The 23208-nt window shown below is 34.9% G+C and overlaps 1 protein-coding gene across 1 annotated transcript in view; it reads right to left on the reverse strand.

Annotated features, from left to right (window-relative positions):
* The window catches only part of LOC111903575 (LEAF RUST 10 DISEASE-RESISTANCE LOCUS RECEPTOR-LIKE PROTEIN KINASE-like 2.1), a 51163-nt gene extending 47596 nt beyond the window's left edge, over positions 1-3567 (reverse strand). The window contains exon 1 of the mRNA XM_023899342.3: positions 2682-3567. Coding sequence (XP_023755110.1) covers positions 2682-3495 — 814 coding nt within the window. The 5' untranslated portion in view covers positions 3496-3567. The remainder of the gene's footprint in view (positions 1-2681) is intronic.
* Positions 3568-23208: the final 19641 nt, after the last annotated feature.

The raw sequence follows: 23208 nt of genomic DNA on the forward strand, positions 1-23208 counted from the left end.
TACATAATTTTGTTAAATATAGAGTTAAAGAATTTTTCCAGTTAGATTTTGTTACATACCCGACAACCAAATCTGATACCCCAAGCCATTGCATGGTCTAAGCTTACTCAGTTACAAAATAATCAGTGCATCAAGTATATAAATTTTCCATTTTCAGCACTATGTATCATCATGTTAATAATTAATTTAAAATTATATTAGGGGTAATCACCCTATAGAAAAGATAGAGTCGACGCTAGATAAGAGTCGTTCTTCCTGGTGGTCTTATATCTTCGTTTTGATTTAATGTGACGATTTACATTGGTCACCCATTCCCACGACACCATCTTTTATACCATCACATCATAGGTCACCTCATTATAAGCGCTACAAAGGAAGACACAATGAGATGATAACAAAAGTTCATATCCATCAGTCCCACAACCACCACCAGAAACATGACGCGCTATTAATAAGGATAAAATGATACTAGAGTTGCAAAAACAACTTCAAGAATATAAGAGGATGTTGCTCGCACATGTCATGCGTATGTATGGCATGAAAAAACAATTAGGGCTACTTGTAGACACTTTCATAGGGAAGTATGATACACCCTATAATAAGGTTACCACAGATGATGATGACACATTCCATAGGTTAGAGGTACATTTTTAATTTTATTTATCATATACTGATTATTGCATCATTGATTATTTAATAGTATGAAACGGTTACCTTATTAAAGGCGACACAGTGCTCGTATATATTGGATTTCCATAGATGGCCATGGTATGTCAAAGGATGACTGTTGGTCACACAGGTTTAAGGTACATATTTAATAAGATATGTGATATATATTGATTGTTCTATTGTTGAATGTTAAATTGTAGATAACCTTATCCTTATGTAGGGTGTCATTGTTAATCCAGAGAAACTACATGATGAAGGACCTAAGCGTACGTCCATGTCTGATTACCAAAAGCCACCATTAGCATATAGGCATATGCAACAAGCGACATATTTTTCTCGATATGGTTGAAGTATGTATAGACTTAGATACAAAGGAAAGACGTCACATTTGTATGCACACCACTATTCGATTGTAAAGATGATAACATTAAACCATGATGCTTCGTTATTTTTTGTTCACCGATTTCTCATATATGAATCGATGATGGAGTTTTAGATGGATAAATATGAGGAATTTGACAACAGTAGGTTGAAATGTGTTGTAGTTTTATATGTATGCTATCATTACATACTAAACATTTAGTTATGTTACTCTATTAATTACATGTGTTGATCAGCAACACATCATGCTCTGGATTTCGATGCTTCTAGAGTGAAGGACATATCATGCTCGATGGACATTTCTTCAAACTTTCAACATGGATGTAAAGGATTGGTATGACTTGGATGATATATGCATTTACGTACGTAATAGTCACTTATAACAAAATGTTACATGATGATTTGTTATTTTTGATCTTTTGTGCAACTATACATCCCCATTAGTATAACGATTACACACTAGTTTTTAGGGGTTTTGGATTTCCGGATGATCACTATCACTATGTACGATAATTACTTATCTACCAGCTATTTTCAAAATATTTATTTCATTTATAGATATGTGATCCTGTATCCACAAACTCCTAGTGGCTATCAACTATTGGGGTACTAAACTAATCGATGTAATCCCCCTCAAGAGTTTTATACTCACCCTTGTGAATGTCAATGACTAACCACAATAGTCTAACGATAAAGTGATTGTGAAGTTTTCTTATGTTGGTGTTTGGAGAGGTTGATCACTGGTCACATCACGTGAGCATAGATGGTTGCACCAAGACCTGGACCAACTCATATCGAAGGCAATTTGCAAATATTCCATAGAGTATATGTCAAAAGTAAGTGTCTATTTGCACATTTATTATTATTTGAACACATCTGAATTTTTATAATTATTATTTTTTGTAGTGTATATTTTGTTTCATGACATTCCAAAGTTATTTGTTTTTGCAATACAAGTTTTGTTTCATATGGAAAATACATTGTCATTTAAGTTATCAAAATGACCTTAGGCCTAGTGGTAAGAAATAATCATCTTAAATAAGAGGTCATGGTATAAAGTCTCATTAGGAGACATAGACGTTGTTAGAAATAGTTTGTCGTTTCAAAAAGAAAATTTTAATTATAATAATTATAAATAACAATAAAACCAACCATTAATTGAAATTAGAATAAAAACATAAACACAAAATAACCAAATAAACATAAAATTATAAATAAACGACCATGAAAACATAAAATTATAAATAAACGACCATGAAAACGAAAAGAAACGATAATAAAATCATTTAATGTGAACTATATATTGACCTTTTAAAATAGGCTATTGACTATCCCCATTTCAAAGTGTGCTCTGAAATCTTAGCTTATATTAAGTTGTTCATTTTACAAAAATAAATAAATAAAATAAAAGTTACTTTTGTCGAAACGAATTGGTTAATTTATTTAATTTTCTTAAAAAATATTATACTAAGCAACTACTTTTTTTTTTTTTACTTATGAAGGCAACCAGTTATCCACGACTTCTAATGTGCCACCCCTTCACTATTTTAACTTTCCAATAGTTGTAAATTTGCTAAAAAGAGGGGCAAATGTGATATTTAACTTGAAGATAGTAGTCTTAAAAATCGTACCTTCACAATGACCCAAAGTAGTCGTGCCGCCGGAGCAAAAACACATTAACTCCGTCGTATTGCTATTGTAACCGCAACGCCCAAAGGAAGTTTCACACTTTTTGCAATTCCCCATTCTCTCCCATGCGAGCTCGAATCCTCCCCTCAAGGCTTCGATGAACTCTATCCCCAGCAATCTTTCTGGGCCAAGTTCATCCAACACCGTCGCTACAACAGCATCGTCATCACATGAGTACTCATCCCAACTGAAATTCGCTGGCTCGGAGTTTACTTTATTAACGCACGACTTACTACTCGCGGAACTCAGACACGGGATTTCATGTGCAAAAGGCGGAACTCCGGTACAATTAAAGTGAACACGTAGGTTAACATTCTGATCCGTAAAAAGGAAAGGCAAAGTTCCGATTGAAATGTTATGGCGCACCATGGGGCAGTCGACGATCGGGACGGTGGCAGAAACGTCGTAGTCTACAAGGACAATAGTCTTTGGTTCGTAGAGTATATAAGGGAATTCCAGTATTTGATCACCGTAAAATATATTTTGGATATAGTAAGAATCGTTTCCCAAATTAATAGTTGGAATATCCTGTTGATCACCGTCTTTAGAGCAATTGATTCCAAAACCAGGGTAACCGCAGAACTGGGTGGAGGTTTCACTGCCGATCCTCCAAAAAGGGTAGCTGATATTGATGTTCCCGCAGTTGTATGAAGGGCAGCTGGGGTAAGTTGAATAATTGAACTGAGCAGCCATGGAAATGAACAAGAAGGGTAAGAGGAGGAGAGACAGTGAAAGAGAGTGGAAAAGGTCGGACATGGTTATTGGAATGTTGTAACAATAACTAAAAAAAACACTGGATTATATTTATAACAAATCATATACGTAATTGGCGTTCGACAAAACACAAAATAAAAGTAGTCGCATAATAACTTTACTAGATAAAAAGAAAACGCTCCATCGTTTAAAAAAAAAAAAAAAAAAAAAAAAAAAAAAAAAAAAAAAACTCATTTAACTTAAAATATTATATTTTGAATTGTATAATGATCATGAATAACTTTATTTTGTGAATTATAGTATATGTACTCTCAGCAAACATGGTAGTCATAAGCTTCGTTTACGTTATGAATATGGTTTTTTTAAAAACTTTTTATCGTTACAACTAGATGAGATTTATATGGGCGTCATGTAGTAGGCCTTGGCTGTTTTAACATTATTTTTAAATAAATCCATGATTTATATATACTATAATTTAATTTTAAAAAGTGGAACCTTATTTTTTTCAAGTTTATAAGTTGACGTAGATTGTATAAAAAAAAATTACAACGAAGAGTGTGCCAGTGAGAACCATGCTAAATAATATTTGACAAAAAATTGGATGCATAATAAATATCTCACTCGTATTAGGCAAATGAAGCCGTATTCTTTACTACATATAATAAAGTATTTTGAATTAGAAGTATTTCCTATAAGAAATCAACCTTATCGGAAGCCACGTGTTACAGACAAGACCAAAGACTGAATAATAAGTCTTCTCCCAAATTCTTATTGGTTTCTCGGAAACCACATGTTACAAACAAGATAAAGAGTGTGAATAATAAGTCTTTCTCCCAAATTCTTCCTTGCTGTTTTCTGTACGGCCACTGTTTACAAGCAGTTTAGGTAAATTATTTTTTTATTTAAACTCTTTTACTTTTTCCTTAGAATCTGGAAATTTTTTAGTTGAAATTATGAATAAAAATAAACATCAACTAAGAATTAAAAAGCTCTATAACCAATTATTTTCCATAAAACAATGATGTTAGCATCATTTTAAATTAATCATCGTCCATATAATCTATTTTCATACAAATTTATGTTACACATTATAAAATATTCAAGTTATCGTTTGAACACCTTAATACAATCTACCATTGACTAAAGACAAAACCAATCAATATAATAGTAGGATAGGTGAGGCTGTACGGATTATAAAGAATAATATGAGTTTTATCAATAAATTTTAAGCATATATGAAAAATTCCTCTATTGATCAATTACCTTACATGTCGATAAGTTTGTATTTTGAAGCTCCTAAACACCTAGATAACATAGTGTTTTGGAGCTCCGAAATTTAAACTTATTGACATGTAAAGTAATTGATCCATGCAGGAATTATTCGTATATGCTTAAGATTTAACGATGAAACTCATATTCTTTTTATAATTTGTATAATTTCACCTAACCTATTATTATATTGATTGGTTTGTTATTAGTCAATTGTTTCTTATATGAACATAACAGTTGGTTTTCCTTTAACTTATTGTTAGGTAGATTGTACTAAGGTGTTTGAAGGTTTGTATTAATCAGACACAATCAAGTATAAGAAACAACAAACAAACAAACGAAGTAAAAATTAAATAGAAAAAGTAAAGAACACAGAAATTTCTCCAAATTGTCTTTCACCAAGAAAACGGGTTGTCACAAAGACGGTCACCAACACATGACGACTCAAGGTTGTTTTACATTTGGGTTTCACCCTAAGTATATATACCAAACTAATCTAGTGAATCCCTTGATTAAAATAATTGTATATAATCTACTTATAAACAAATCCTTATCACCAAGATATCGGTTATGTTATCTATTCTATATTTACAGAGTATAACTACCTAATATTCAAACAATATCTTCCTATAATATACAAAGATCACTAAGATCATGAGATCACGCTGATGCTGATCATTCTGGAACTGATGCTAACGTTTGCGTTGGTCAGCGTGTAATTATGTTTGACTCATCAGATCATAATATGTGACCTTACAATCTCCCCCTATCCGATGATATCAAAACTAATCTTCAATGAAAGTTTTTGGCTCGTGCTCCCACTGAGAGTAAGAATGAAATCTTAACTCTTTCAATTTTGACCAATGCTAGCCCTACGAAGATGAATGACACATCAAACATTTATAAATTGCAGCAGACGACGGACGAATAGATAATGAGCTTGAGCTAAGCTGAAAACGTTGGCATCAACTTGTGTAACGACCCAAAAGGTCTTTCTTTAACGATGTTAGTGTTTTGTTACAAGATTATTAAGCGAAGTAAAGTTAGTTCGATTCTAAGAGTGTAGAATGAAATAAATTTAATAAAAAATGGTGTTATTTAATATCTATATGAATTATTCTATATTTAAGAGGAATGTAAGTTAATTAAATTAATTTAGGGTAACTTCTAGTTATAAAAGGTGTAAATGGTATGGAGGGGCTAAGTTCTCAATAAAAGAAATTTAATTTGCCAATAATCTAGAGTTAGGGGGAATGGAATACAAAGTTGGGTATGTGAGGGGTTTAGTTGTAAAAATGGAATGTAACAGTCTTGAGTTTGATCGATTAGGCTTTCCTTGCGTTTGTTTTCCTTGGCTCCCACGGTCAAAGGTAATTGGCCTAAAGTCTTTGGGGTTGTGTCGCGCATCAAAGGCAAAGCCAAAAAAGGGGCAATGCAGCGTACAGGTTGAAGCCCACACATGATCGTTGTCATATATGGTGCTCGACGTCCGACAGCAACAAGGTAGGAGGTAGCGATGACATGAAGGAGGAACAAGAGAAAAAAAATGATTGAGCAAGGAGGAGGATTCATTGGAGGTGGTGGAGGTTTATTTATTGGAATAAGTGGATGTAACTGATTACTTCCAGATGGTGATGGGTATGGATTATTCCTACGAAGAGGAGGGTGTTGATCATCACCTGGAGAGCTAGGAGGAGTGTCTTCAATCATCATATAATCATCATTTACCAGAGCCATTATACATTTGATGTCAGCCATATCTTTGGTACTTTGATCAGTCTTTCTCCAATAAATTGAGTCATCTGAACCAATAAGGATAGCTGGGAGAGCACAATAGTTTTAAGTTGGAATTAGACTTCCCCTGAAAGGTAGCATAAGTAGGCATATGAATTGGCATTTTGGGGAACAGTTGCAGCTTAAGGGGAAGGAGACGCTGATCTTGGAGAATTTGCATCTTGAATCAGTGGATTAGTAGTTTCTAGTTGAGGTGGGTTTGATCCACATTCTACTATATCTTCTGCATAAGGAGTTGTTGATGAAGTTAAAAAAATAAAAAAATAAATAAACAAACAAATGACAAGAATAGTTCAACATACTAATAAAACCTTGAATTTTAATATATGATGAAATCACAGGGATGGGAGGGAGGCGAGGAAGAGGTAAACTTACATGTTCCCTGTTGAGTTTTATGTACTATAACACTCTTATGGTGAACATTAAACCCTACATGCTTTGGATCTAAGTTTTCCCTAGTTATACATGCAACGAAAATTATCCAAAGCATGAAACCTATAACTAGCATACAACATAGATATTTGAAACATAAAAACTAGTTAAAAGATTACCTCTTAGTTGTAGCTTGTGGAATTTTGGTCTTTCAAGAGCTTAGCACCTCAAGTGTGATGCCTCAAACAAGTTACAAACACCATGAACAAGTGAAGGATAATGAGAGAGAGGCTATGAAGCATACAAAATCGGCTAGGGTTTAACCGTGGAGTACTAGTGGCCAATTTTGCAAGCTTAGGGGTTCAATATATAGTTTTGAATTCCTAGGGTTTCAACTTGTAAACCCTAATTCACTTGGTTGGGCCTTTAATCCAAAAATCAGCTAGGGTTTAACCGTAGAGTAACAGTCTCCCACTTAGACAAGTCTAACAACTATAATTGCCAATGTAACTTCAAAATCCGATTAGCAATCGTAGCTCTCAAAAAGTCGTTGTCGAACTCTGACCTAGTCAATGACGTGTCCATTAGATAAGGGATCATATCTTCCTCCATTCTAGATATCGTATGAATTGAGACATGGATTATAATCATTCTCTCTATTCATGTGTTGTTTCCCGATTTCCGATATATGACGACTGACTAATTCAACAAATCAAATCAGTCCAGGCTTCGCCAAGCGCTTAGGGTTCTTATCACTAAATCATCGAGGGGCCCACAAATATCGCTTGTATCCCTCTTAGGGTAAATGGAATGGATAAACTTCGACTCATATACTTGCTCTATTTACTCATCAAAGTAAGGACCATAGGTAAACACCAAGTTACCAGTGCGTTTACATATCATCAATGTGCAACCGACTTGTAAACTACGACTATATGTCTCTGTTGCAAGAATATAAGATATAAAATTATCTCACAATTACTCATGATAAAATCCATGAAGTGATTAAATGAGTGTGGGTTTCATCCAATACTCAAATCTTATTTCAAGAGTACTCAAAAATGTTGTAGCAAACTTTTGTTATGTCTAACACCTTAGACAATCTTACAAAAACTCATTCATGATAGTCTTACCTCATTACCTACTTCCAAAGTATGATTGACTGTGGACGTTTGAATAATCTTATTATTCGCGAAGTCAAAACGTGCAAATTGAAGCACAAGAATAATTTAATCCAATATGGTTTCAAAACTTTTGAATATAAATAAAACGCTTATTATTTAATCACCATATTGATTATACATTACTCATTGTATAATGTTTCGATTAATCAACCTAATACTTGAACTAAAAAAATAGTTATCCCATTCTCTAAGCATGCAAACTATGTTTACCTATGGTCCTTACTTTGTGAAATAGATCAATTGAAAACATCTCAATGATGCTTATTTCACAATTTCAAATCCTTACCTAATTCTTGCCACTATAAGAGTGTGTTAGATTCTAAACTATCATGCAATGATTCCTTTTGTAATATCGAGGTACAAAAGTCAAAGAGACTTTACGAACGATATTATAAAGTATTCCTTTGGAGATTGTCTCAAGAACAATTCCATGGAAGTGAAGTTTCAAATTCAAAGTACATTCCTTTGAACATCCTTCTTGCACAAAATTTTTCTAACCTACACATAGATTCTTAATATCCAACTCCCATTATGGAAACATTTCCATATTCGCCATATGACAACTTATTATTAATAAAATCTTGTCTATTCATAATAATATCAATATGGTCCATCCATTACTATACTTCCAACTGCCCACAAGCGACCAATCCTTAGCGAACCTTAGATCGTTCTTGATAGTTGTTTAATTCTTTTGTCATATCCGGTTCTGATCCTTTTTCCCTCTTAATTCGCTAGGCATTTGGAAAAAACAGAACATGCAAATATTACGGCACACGCAATCGATCCTATACTTAGAGTATATGGGATACAATTCAAAATGTCTTACATAAAGACATGATATTTTACCAGTCTTTTGCTATAACATTTCCATATATAGATTTCCCATGTTGAAACATTCCACCATGGTAATAATATATGTCCATAACTAATTCTAATTAATATTTCAATCTAAGCTTTTAGATTCGAAATAAAGTATGAGTATCCTCCCCCTTACTATAGCGAAACAATTTTTCAAATTCTGCAAATTTACAAAATTCTTAACCTTTGTTTCCTATAACCAGTATTGCTAACTTGCAACACTTAACATAATAATCATGCTCACACTATCATGATAATTATATTCTTACCAACATAACCCTTATGCTCCAACTAGCTTTGACATGTACCCAGAAATCAGCTGCACTTCCAGAAATAAATACTTATTGAATTTCTTACAAAAGTTTAGATTTCTGGTACGATATGTTTTGATATGCCTTTATCTAAGCTCATACACCTTTTATTAGAAAGCTTATTTGTGTGTCTAAACTATTTCAAAACTTACAGCAATAAGTTCCGGATGTTCAGACTATTTGCCATTTCTCACAATTCAAACTATGAAGAGGGATGTCGTAATCATAATCAAATTTGAGAACGCAATTAACACAACTTCTATCTTCTCATAATCTACTTAGTGAATGTATTTCCTCACAATCATTTTCATGAAGTAGAGAGAAACCTTATGTCACTTAGATTTTATGGTGTATGTGTTCCTATCCATGGGAATTTTTCATTATCATAAGACAAGGTCTTTGACAAAATCAAACTCATATGGGCTGAACTTACTCAATCTTAATTTCTTGTCACATGGCAACACAGGGGCCTACCATGTCTTCCAAGTTGTTGAGCAGCTCACCCAAACTGATCAATGAACTTTCAGTGATCCATGTGCTTTTCCGTATACAAACAATTAAGAACTCATAGAACTTAAATGCATAGTCAACTTTAACTGGAATGAACACAGAAACAAGAATATGTCAACACGATAGGTTACAAACCTCAAGTCGTGTGCTAGTGATAAACGATAGTTTTATTTTTGATTAGTTCTTGAAACTTATCAAGATCTTTATGACTCTTACTGACCTATTGACATATAAGATTTTCTTGTCAAGAACCATTCCTTGACAAAGAAATATCCAAGAGTTAGTGCAGATTCTTATCAAGAATGACACTTCATACAATTGGTCCTAGTTGGTCTTTGTCTTAACCAAAATATCACAACTACTAATTTGAAATGTGTTATAAACCTACTTAATATATTTCACTCAAGTCACAATCTTGGAGTATGACTCTAAGACTCGATTTTGGAACGAAGTATGATTCATCTTCTCGATATAACCATTTCAACAATTCTCAATTCCTCTTCTTAGACATGCAAATGTACTAAGGTGTCCTATGAGGATCAATTGTGATATGGTTTTCATAATCATTAAGATGATCATAAAAAATGCTACTCAAGTACTCTCCTTTCCTTCCAGATTGGAGAACCTTTTATCTTTCCGCCATCTTGATTCTTCTTATTCGTTCTGCTTGTACTATGAAACTTTTCAAGGTATCAAAATTATACTTAAACTTGTAAGCATAATCATATTCACTAAACTCTTAGTAAGTCATGACAAATAGTGTTATTTTTCTTTGTAGTGGATCTGATCAGTGCACAACAATGTATATTAGAACCCCTAGTCCTTCACTTGACTCACATCTATATGTGAAAAAGGAATTAGTCTTAATTTCCAAAAAATGAAAATTATCATTCATCATACAATACAAGTTGCATGATTCCAAGTTTCTGTCCAATTGAAACTTTGTCACACTCCAAAACCGGAACGACGGAAACGTTCTGGGGTGGATGATGTCATGCCAAGTATCACAACATATGCAGTATAGTAATCAAAGTACAACAACCATTGCATTAATAGTAATAGTTTTACATAAGTTACATTATATAGAGACATCAAAGTAATACAGAAACTAGTATAGATGCAGCTCGGTTCTAGGCTGACTTCGCAAAAGCTCCCGGGTGTACCTGTCTATCGTTGACCTAAGAATACAAGTTATTTTGAAAGCGAGTATCAGCATTTTTATAAATGCTGGTGAGTTCATAAGTATTTAGTGTCATTTGTGTAAGTAAGCATTTTTATTCAAAATAACTTTATGAAAAGTAGTAGTTTAGAATATGCGGTGTATTAGCGTCCTTTCCAGAAAATCCTATATTTTCTAAATAAAACCAATCTTCTACCAAGACCCGACAGACTCATGCTATAAGGAGTAATTTTCCCCAAAATACTATCATTATCAGAAAACAGTATTTACTTTAAATAATAATCAGAAAATCACAAGTAAAAATACCAGGGGAAAAATAACATATGCCTCAGCAGTAATACTGCTGACGAAGGCAAAAGAAATCATAGACTCCAGGAGAATATCGAATGAACGATACGCCTGGCTCAGTCTAACAAAAGGAAGCACATACTCCAGACAGTATAGAATGAATGATACAGCTAGCAAAGTCTAAAACAAGAGAATACAGACTCCAGACAATGTCAAATGAACGACACAGCTAGCAAAGTCTAAAACAAGGAAATACAGACACGGCTAGCAAAGTCTTAAACAAGGAAATACAGACTCCAGACAGTGTCAAATGAACGACACAGCTAGCAAAGTCTAAAACAAGGAAATACAGACACGGCTAGCAAAGTCTTAAACAAGGAAATACAGACTCCAGACAGTGTCAAATGAACGACACAGCTAGCAAAGTCTAAAACAAGGAAATACATACTCTAGACAGTGTCAAATGAACGACACAACTAGCAAAGTCTTAAACAAGGAAATACAGATTCCAGACAGTGTCAAATTAACGACACAGCTAGCAAAGTCTAAAACAAGGAAATACAGACTCTAGACAGTGTCAAATGAACGACACAGCTAGCAAAGTCTAAAACAAGGAAATACAATGATAAATCTTGTTACCTTAAGGCCATGAATTATAAGGTAAACATGAAGATACTCGTAACCATACTGATTGACAGTAGAGAACTTGACGCCCTGCAAGCGTTGGAATGAATGTAACATTTGTCACCCATTGGCTTAGTAGGTCGGGGACTGTAGCTAGCAGTCAGGGTGTGGGAGTGTCAGTCCCGTATAGATCTATACACACAATGCCCGCTCTCCCTCCAGGAGACTCTGGTTACCAACTCAACAACGGGGAGATCCGTGTCTCGAAGATGCATCTCGTATTCTGAAATCTATTGTAAGTACTGGAATAATGATACAGACTTACGAATGAACTGACTACTTTGGAATTCTCGTACTAGAAAGAGTAAATATCGTCTCCTAACTATTCCTATAATAGTTACTAGTGTCTCTAGTCTATGAACGGTGACTGGAAGGATGCCCTTGCTACCCAAGGGAAATGAACTGGTCGATAGAAACCTTTATGTCTATACATGTATACATAATATATAACTAATGTTTGAATGACCTTCGGATGGATAACTATTACCCACCAGACCATATCCCAATGAGGAAATGGAAATAGGGCGAACTATCCTTCCTAAGTCTTTCAAACATTATTTATATAAATATACAAATACAGGCATGCATTTAACGAAAGATCTATGAATGATGAATGGAAGAATGCCCTTGCTACCCAAGGGAAGTGAACTGGTCGATAGAAACCTTTATGTCTATACGTGTATACATGATATATAACTAATGTTTAAACGACCTTCGGACGGATAACAGATACCCACCAGACCACATCCCAACGAGGAAAAGGAAATAGGGCGAACTAGCCTTCCTAAGTCTTTTAAACATTTTAACGAAATAAAAATATAGAAGAAAACTCTGATGAAAACCTTGGAAAACCTTTACACATAAGAAGATTTACGACTTGGTGTTAGTTTGTAAAACAAGTTTTGAAAACCTTTGGAATCCTTTGAAAAACCTTTGGAAAAACCTTTAACAAGAGTTGAAAGCGAGATTGGAACATCAGCAAAATCTATTTTGCTACAGTTATTAATCACACGAGATTTATCTAATAACTATACAGTTCAACTTGTATTCCCCCTATAAAAGCAGTCAAAATCATTTAAAAGGTTAATTCAGGGGTATGAACTCACCTGTTGTAAGTGGATCGGATGGAGGTGCCGGTTGGGTGCTCGGTGTCAAGTAAAGACTTGAACACACTTAGTGACCTATTAACATATGATGACATATGTTTATACACAATTAGTAATTATAATACTAATTAAACACGTATAAGCATCCTAGTGTGCGGAAAACACTTTGGTCAAGTGTTAGGAGGCTATAGGATTGAAATAAGGGGGTGTATGGCCTAGTTAGGGAGTTTACTCTTCAAGAGTAAACTCTTTATGGAGATTTCGGCCCTAAGACCATATCCCCATGAGTTTACAGCCGTAAACTCATGGGTGGTGTGCTCTTGGATGCTAAAAGGTCTTATATCACTTGTAGAATTAGGCTAGGTTTACTTTTAGGGCATAAGAAGGGTTTAAGGCTCCAAATGGGCCATTTAAGGGAGTTCACGGCTGTAAAACTAGATTTTACGGCCGTAAACTCTCTCTTGGTCATTCCCTTCATGAATTAAGGTCTTAAATGAAAGAGTATAAAGTTCTATACATTTTTCCAAGTCAAATGAAGAAGTTAGGGCATCATTTGGCCTCATTATGGGAGTTTACGGCCCATGGACCAATCCTTGGGGGGTTTACGGTCGTAAACTCCTAGGTCCTTAGTTTCTTTGATGTTTAAAGCCCCTACTTCATTTGTGGTTGGTTCTAGACATTTACCCAAGCCTTTGGAGGTGTTTAAGGGAAATTTTAACACCTTAAAAGGTGTTCACGGCTCATGAAGAGGGGTTTACAGTCCAAGAGTATTCTTGGGCCATAAACTCATGTTTACTCTCCGTATGATAAGGTTTTGGTGTTCTAAGCTCATATATGCAAGTCCACAAGTCGCATCTAAGCCCTAGGAGTGATTTAGAAGGTTTTTGGGGCTTCAAAACCCCACTTATGGGTGTTTGCGGTCCAAGAGTGTTCTTGGGCCGTAAACACATGATTTTGCCACTTTTGGATGTCTTAAACACGAATTTGCATGTTAAATGAGCTAAACAACAAGTTAGGGTAGATCACTTACTAGTTTGGGGCTTGAAAGAGGCGTTTTCAGATCGAAGGCAACTTGTAGAGAAAGGGTGGAAAGTTTTCAAATGGAGTCCACTCACCCTTATATAGGGGTTGAGTTTGTGGCTCGGTGAAAATCTACCCGATACTGACGTTAAATGGGGCTTTAGGTCGCACTCGATTAAATGGTCGTAACTGACTTGGTTGTAACTAAAATTTTCCAGGGAATATTGAGAGTGTTTCTAATTTGTTCCAACCCTTATGAAGTCATAAAAAGTCCCAATTTAATTAACCTATTCCAAAAGGTTAATGGACAATTTAATAAAGCGGGTTTTATTAACGGAATGAGGGGTTAAAATGACGGGATAAATTTCGGGTTGTCACAAACTTGGTTGATGAGAATCCTTCCTTATTTGGTAAATTATGACACTACACAAACGAAAGAATCAAATCCATATTGCTAAAAATAGAAACGTACAAACATCAATTTTCACAAATGCCATTGCAAGGAAATATAAAATAAGATAAAATCAAAAGTTTCTTTATTTATTAAATTGAGCGGAAAAACTTGCCCTTTACAATGCAATTACAAATGAAAACTATGTTACTACATATTTCTAAGCAATCTATCATAACTCCTAAGTAGTAGGTCAAAAATCCGATCATCGAACCATGCGATCGAAATCTATCTTTTCGCGATCAAACTCAACATGCTTTTCCTTTAAGCTTCCTTTCTTTTCATCGATCCGAAAAAACATCAAAATGTGATCTTATCACATAATGTATTAAAAATCTATAAATGGGAACTTAATAGAGTTGGATAGTGGACTTACCTGAAGCAGAGTTATACATTTTCACCTTTCCATCCTCGTGATCCTTCAGGTAGATACGGCAGCATCTCATCCAATGCCCCTTCTCTTGGCAATAGAAACAAATAGACTCTTTCGGAATGGCACACGGGAGAATCTCTGAGTCTTTCCCTTTTCATTGGGAAGAGAAGACTTTTCTAGACTTCCAATGTTTCCATTGTCAATGTCCATGGAAGTTGGGGAAGTAGATCTTCCAATCAAATTTTCATTACCAGCGTGCCAAATCATTGCTGATTCAGCATCAATTAGCAAATAGTTAAGATCAATAAGGGTCATGTCGCGGTCTGTCATATAGTAATATTTAATGAACTCATTATAAGACTTAGGAAGTGGTTGAAAAACCAAGTGAACAACTAACTTCCTCGACACAACGACTCCTAACATTCCCAACCTGTCAATGTGTGACTTCATCTCGAAGACATGTGTACACACAGACCTTCCATCTTGTTGTTTGCTTGCCAATAGGGCTTGAGTGACCTTGAACTTCTCAAGTCGACGAACATTTTGGTCAGGGAGAACTATTGGAGGAGGTGGAGGAAGTGAAGTATGATTTCTAGGAACATCATCTTCATGAAGAAAGCTTTTTCCATAAGATTCAGTAAGACCATAGTTGTCTGAACTAGACATCTACAAGGGAGAATTTCAAGTTTAGTTTATTTAAATCCTTAATATAACACCCAAATGAAATCTTAAGGCTAGGACCCTCCACAATAATTTACAATTCAGAAGAGGGATGTCATAATCCAATTGCAAACTATTTGTCAGTAGGTAAATGATGATATACTAATTCCACCATGAAAACGAAATTTTTAAACGTATTAAGCTTTAAATGAAACTCCTAGATCTTTTGAGATTCATTTAAATTTTCAATGACATGTTTAATCTCGATTATGCCCTTCAAGTTTGTGACTGGGATATCGATGATCATAAACAAGGTGTGAGTAACCATGTGAATTAGCTTGGTACTCTCGAAGTCATTTATCACCTAATCAATGTGTCGGTTAACCATACACGCTCCATTGACGTATGACAAACTACGAGCTACCCATTACCGTCCTTTATTAGGCCCATATTAGTGTGTCGGCTAACCACACACGCTCCACTAACGACCAATAAGGTGCAATGTGCAATTTCATGGATTAGCATCAAATTCACATTTTTACTAAGTAACTAAGATTAGGAATTCATAAGGGTTTAGTTACTTTATAATTCATTATACTTTTAGTGAGGGTTTAGTGTCCTTTCCTACCTATTCGGCTAACGACCCTCCACTAGTCAAGAGTGCGGTGGGTAAGAGTGGATACACATTCAATCTCCATTTTATAGGCAATTTTCTTAAACACATCTTATAGACCAGCTTCGTAAATGAGGCCTACTAACGGTAAGACTGACCTTTTACTTATACATACATAATATATTAAACTTACAATTTTATCTAGTATAAAGGTGTATTTTACACATTTAAAACACTAGGAGGTTTAGCCTTTTAAATAAAGTAGACTGTTAATTTAATTGAACTTAAACCATTTAATTATAGATTTATTAATACACTTTTAATTAATCTTTTAATTAACTATTAACAAAGCCGTAATTAAAAAGCTTTTAATTCTAAATTTAGGTTATGAAGCGAAAATGTTCTAAATATAAAAATTCAAAATTAAAACTATTTAATTAATTTTTTTAAGTTATGAAACCAAGAGTTGAAACTTTTGAAATCTTTTCAAATTACTAGATGTTTTAGAATCCAATGTTTCATAAAAGAGACTTTCCAAATTCCAAAACTTGATGAGATGTTTTGTAACTCTTCAAAAACTTTTGAATTCCAAAACTTGATTACAAGTTTTGTAACTCCTTAAAAAACTTTTGAATTTGATGACAAGTTTTGTAACTCTGTTTAGTTATAAAAGAGATTTTCCACGTTCCATAACTTGAGGGCAAGTTATCAAACGTTTCAAAGTCATTTAGATCAAATGTTAAATGTCACACCCCCAAACCAAGGATGGCGGAAACGTCCAGGGGTGGAGGACTTCATGTACGGTATCACAACAACATGTATAATAGTGCTCAAAGTAAATACAACCATCATAAATATAATTGAAAAAAAGTTACACCAAAGTATATGTTCACATGTTTCAAAATCAATTACATTGTGATGACAAAAATAAATTGTTGACGGTTTAACGTCCCATCCTCAAAGCGCTGAAGTTTTCCTGTTTCACTGATTTCCTGAGAATACAAGTAGTTTTGAAAAGTGTCAACAATTAAGTTGGTGAGTTCATAAGAGTTTTGTTTGGAGTAGAAACCGTTTTCCTTTTTAAAATCGATAGAGTTTGATCTCCAGAAAATCCAATATTTTCTTAGTTAAGTGTAAACAGAATATTCCTATATGATGTGTTGATGAACCCTAGATTGACCCGTAGATTTCCTCTATAATCATCCAGCGTATATAAGTTATATAAGATTTAAGTTAGATAAAACGTTGAATGTAGTGGGTCTGCCCTAGGTCCACAACCCAACGAGGAACAGGAGATGAGGCGAGCACCACCAATTCTAAGCCAGTCCAGACTAAATTCTTGTATGACTCAAGCATATACGCTCAATGATTATAGTTGAAGTCTAACAATGCGAACCTTTAATGTGAATATAACCTATACATATCATAGTTCATCGGGGAGTGATAGAGATTAGTGGACCTGAACTATGCATATGATAGCTTATCAAAGTGGTGGTGATTGTGAATATAACCTATACATATCATAGTTCACCGGGGAGTGATAAAGATTAGTGAACCTGAACTATGCATATGATAGCTTATCAAAGTGGTGGTGATGGTGAATGTAACCTATACATATCATAGTTCACCGGGGAGTGATAAAGATTAGTGAACCTGAACTATGCATATGAATAGCTTATCAAAGTGATGGTGATGGTGAGTGTAACCTATACATATCATAGTTCACCGGGGAGTGATAGAGATTAGTGAACCTGAACTATGCATATGAATAGCTTATCAAAGTGATGGTGAATTCCTTTCTTGTAATTAAGTTCCTAGGGTAGATGAAACATAAACTATACCTATTATAGTTTATTACTTTGTTTGTGATATGTATTTACCATAACTATACCGACTATAACTAGTGCGTTCGTTTACGGGGGTATAATGGCTTAACTATACTTATTATAGTTTATCTTAATTGTCCATAGTGGCAGTAAATCTTTTGTATGTGTAAAACCTTTAATAATGTGTTTGTTATATAAGTAACCCTAAACTATACCTATTATAGTTTATCAATTGTTTGTGTGGGTAGTGAGCATAGGCCTTACTTGTCATAATTTACCAATGTTTATATTTTAATGGATATAGCCTCGTAATATCATATATATATATATATATATATATATATATATATATATATATATATTTGTCATACTTGTGGAGGTGTAAATCCATTTGTTTTCTGATGTATGTCTATGTAAGGATATAAAATTTGTCATATATTGCAACTACACATAATCACATAACGATGTATGCCTTGCTCAACATGTTACAAGGTGAAATGAAATTTATAGAGTTTTTCTGTTAATAACATTTTCTGTAACTGTTATTGGAAAAATTGTAGAAAAATCATAAAATGTCCAATTCAAGTTCTGTAACTTCTGAGAGTTTGGAAAATGAGTCTAGTTTGTTCATAATTTTTATTATAATTTTTAATGACTTCTTACTTATGTGAAAGAGTCCATAATCACAGACTGGTCCGGATTGATGTTTGAAATGATAGGCAGTTTTGTAAAAATCACCATAAATTGTAGAAAAATCGTATGGAGATGTGCAAGTAGTCATTTTAAAGCTAAGAAGTGGATCTACATGCACCTAAAACAGTTTTGAAAACAAAAATGTTTAAGATGTCCAAAACAGTCCGTGAATGGAGTTGAACTTTTCTGATGAAAGCTGTTAGAAAAATGTAGTTATGTTCTTAGTGTTTTAACTTGTATTCCCCCCCCTAAAAACTTGAGAAAACATGAAAATGTAGGGGTATGAACTCACCTTAAGTGTTTTCAGTAGGTAAGTGTTGAAGAAGAGAAGTGTTCAACCCAAGAACACTTGAAGAATCACTTGAAGATTCGAAGCTCTAACACAAATATATTGGAGTTTGTGTAAGATATCCATGATTTGAGTGGAAATAATTGAGATAATCATAAAGAGAATGGATTATGCTTACCAAATGTGGAGGAAAGACTCAAGATCAGCCCTTGAATCTCGAATTTCTAGAGAGAGAAAGTGAGAGAGAAAAAGAGTTTGATCTTCTTGTGAAATGAGAGCAAATGAGAGAAAATGAGGAGAGATGATGATTATCCAGCTCTCAAAAACGTGGGGATGGCTTGTGAGGGAGGTAAAAGGTACAAGGTATGGTGGAAAGGAGTGTGGGTTGTCATGGAGTGGGTATGGGGGTTGCTTGCGTCATAAAATAAGGTAAAGTCAACACTCTACCTTTGTACTTTACCTACTCTTATTTGGATAAGATTTTACCCTTAAAATATGATTAAATTATTAATTTAGGGGTCTTATATTTTAAAATAAAGTTTTGGGTGAAAATCCCATGTTAAAACAATTAAAAACGGGTCTTAAATGCAAAATTACGAGAAACCGGGTGAAAAATGAGCTTTCCAGCGAGACCCTTCGGACCTAGGCCGAGGTTCGGTCCCTAGGCCGAAGTTCGGTCAGACGGGTGCAGGGTTCGGAGGCGAGAGACGCGAGCCAGAAGCGAGAAGCGAAGCAAGGATTGGTCCGAGGCTCGGTCCGAAGAGAAGTCAGAAGCGAAGTCAGGCGGTTCAATCCGAAGGGAAGCCAGAACCGAAGGAACTGTTGTGAACAGTAATGAACAGTACCTTCGGGTTCGGTTCTTCCTCTTATGCGATGTTTGGCTCGGATGAACAGTAGTCTCGGTTCGGCTCATAAGTCAACACCTCGGTTCGGATTATGAACAGTAATCTCGGTTCGGACCTTCATGAATAGTACTTTCGGTTCGGTTCATGAATAGTACTTTCGGTTCGGAGGGTTCGTTTCCTTAAGTCCGTTTTTCGCGTAGACTTCTGTTTTTGGGCTATTTTCGCCAAATTCGAGGGTCGGGATGCCCCGAGTGATTATAGAAAGTTGGGAGAGATTTCGAGAGAGATTTGAGAGAGATTCCACATACTCAGAGAGATTTGGGAGAGATTTTACATTCTTGGAGAGATTTCACATACAAAGAGATATGTGGGAGAGATTTCACATACTTAGAGAGATTTGGGAGAGATTTGACATACTTGGAGAGATTTCACATACAAAGAGATATGTGGGAGAGATTTCACATACTTAGAGAGATTTGGGAGAGATTTGACATACTTGGAGAGATTTCACATACAAAGAGATATGTGGGAGAGATTTCACATACTTAGAGAGATTTGGGAGAGATTTGACATAAGAAGAGATAGAGTGAAAACGATTGAGAGAGGTTTCATTGGTGTCCTTTTTGAGTGTCCGGCTACGCACTGCAAGGTCCGTAAACCCCGTTAAGCCCTGTTTAGGGATCTTGCATACTCCCGATGAGTATGTAACATTGTTTTATCGGTTTGGCTCTCCACGTACCATCGTTTTAGGTTAAGGAGATCTAGGTGTACGCACTTTTTGATTTAGGATCTCTCGTTAGAATAGAGAGTTGTTTAGGAGTTACTTATCAGAAGCTCTAGCACTTACGGCAAAATGAGTGGACCGGTTTGACTTGTTGACTTTCGTTGACTTTGACTTGACTGAAAATTGACGGTTATCACATTAAACGAATAAAAAAATCATATAATTTTATCTTTTACTAATTTGGCCTAATTCCACTCATATGGCAAAATAATTTCAAATTCTCCAAATAATTAGTTTTTTCATAAAATCAAGTAATTATCTTAAAATTTGACAATCACTATGTTATTGGATGGCGATAATCATTACCATATTAGCAAAATCAAATTTTATGAGCCAAAACAGTTTGCGCTAATGATCCTAATCCAAAACTGGCCAAAAACTCAAAAAATGTGTCATCTGATTATCTAACTCGTCGAGTCGGATACTGGACTCGTCGAGTTCATCACCAAATGACTCAACTCATCGAGCCCACTCATGGGACTCGTCGAGTCTACTGTCCAGACATCAATTTTTTAGTTTTTTCAACTTTGAACAATTAACCAATGCATAAATATAACATAAAACACTCATGGCTCTGATAGCACATACAACCCTAAATCCTTTGGATCTAATTTTTCACTAGTTATACATGAACCAAAAATTATCCAAAGCATGAAACCTATAACTAGCATACAACATAGATATTTGAAACATAAAAACTAGTTAAAAGACTACCTTTTAGTTGAAGCTTGTAGAATTTTGGCCTTTCAAGAGCTTAGCACCTCAAGTGTGATGCCTTAAACAAGTCATAAACACCATGAATAAGTGGAGGATAATGAGAGAGAGGCTATGAAGCATACAAAATCGGCTAGGGTTTAACCTTGGAATACTAGTGGCCAAATTTGCAAGCTTAGGGGTTCAATATATAGTTTGGAATTCCTAGGGTTTCAACTTGTAAACCGTAATTCACTTGGTTGGGCCTTTAATCCAATAATCCATATAATAAGCCCTTTGGACTAAATCTTCATGGACTCCACAAAGATTTAGTCCAAATAATCAACATGGGTCATTAGCCCAAACTATAAGTATCACTGATTTACTTAATCAATCCTCGTTAATTTAATTAGTCTCTTTTGATCACTAAATTAATTCTTGATCAATACTAAATAAATAATATGATTACCCAATTAATATATTATACTTATAATATATTAATAAATCACAAATAACCTCTTATGCAAATATCCATCCTATTGAATTATTCTGATGAAGGCAACCTGAAATGAACCATGCTACTATCGGGTCAAGTACATACTAATTATAGTTATGGGAATAGACATATAATCCAACATTCCATTGGAGCAGATCCCTACTTCCCAACTGAACAAATAGGACAGCCTCCGGACACTCAAAACTATCAAACGTTAACAATTATCTCCGATGACGAACCATAGGAAGATCCGGAAGAAGATTTTGAGGAAGGATCGAAGGAATACATGGACGAGGATTCAGAGTCTAAAGAAGAAACAGAGAAAAAGGAACCAGTAACCCATGCGACATCCACTCCATTGTCGCACCCGATGTGTCCCCACCACTCATGAGAAATCGCCTTGGCTTTTGGGATGCATCGCACTAGGGGGATCGTTCGAAAATCCATTCAACCTTGCAAGAACATCACCAAGAAGACTCCAGATCAATTTCCCATGCCCAAGGAAAAAAAGTTCCATACAACCCCTTCCGGAAATATAAAACAAACCACTATTGGAAAATCGTAAAAAAGAAAGGAACAAAGGTTCTGAGATCAGACAGCCCTCAGGAACCAAGCCCCAGGACCCTACATAGATTGAATCTCTGTCACTACTATTTGATCGCACCATCCATTTAGGTAACCAACTTAAGATGGGAGTGATGACATAAGTATCGTGGAAAACAATAATGAGAGGCTCACCCGACGGATTTAACAACTGAGAACTCTAAGAACCCAAGACTATAATGTCATAAGGGGAGATCGTGATATAGTCATGGCCACCTATAACTATATAAATACCCAAGAGGCACTCCGACATGAATTTAAGGGACTGATGTGGATGACAATGGCCAAGGCTATTGAAGTGGATGAAAAATCCTGGGGAATGGAACAAAGAATTTGAGCTTTGGAAGAACAATTCCAATAAATGTTGAAATCATTGGCTCATAACTTGTGTATAGACCTATACTAGATTGACCATCCTACACCTTGCTGCTAGCTACAGTGGGACCTGCAGGTCTATGGGTGACAAATGTCATACCATTTCGACATCTTCGAGCGTCGTGCTTTACTAGTCAATCAAGCATGGTTACAACAATATCACATTATACCTTAATTAACAATTGGTTTAAGGTAGTTAGTACAACACTAATTACTATATATACAATACTACAGTACATCATCAATTTTCTCATTGCATTCACATTTTGATCTTCTCAAATAACGGTAATGTAAACTATATTTTGATAATGATAGTCATACTTGGGAAAAACACTCACTTTTACAAACAAACAACATACAAAACATTCAGGTCTTGGTAGAAGGCTACATTTCTAGTAGAAAATATAAGATTTTCTAGGTCATATAAACATTTACTACAAACACTTACAAACATTTACAAAAAACATTTGCAAAC

Source organism: Lactuca sativa, chromosome 8 (genome assembly GCF_002870075.4).
Source record: "Lactuca sativa cultivar Salinas chromosome 8, Lsat_Salinas_v11, whole genome shotgun sequence".
NCBI lineage: Eukaryota > Viridiplantae > Streptophyta > Magnoliopsida > Asterales > Asteraceae > Lactuca > Lactuca sativa.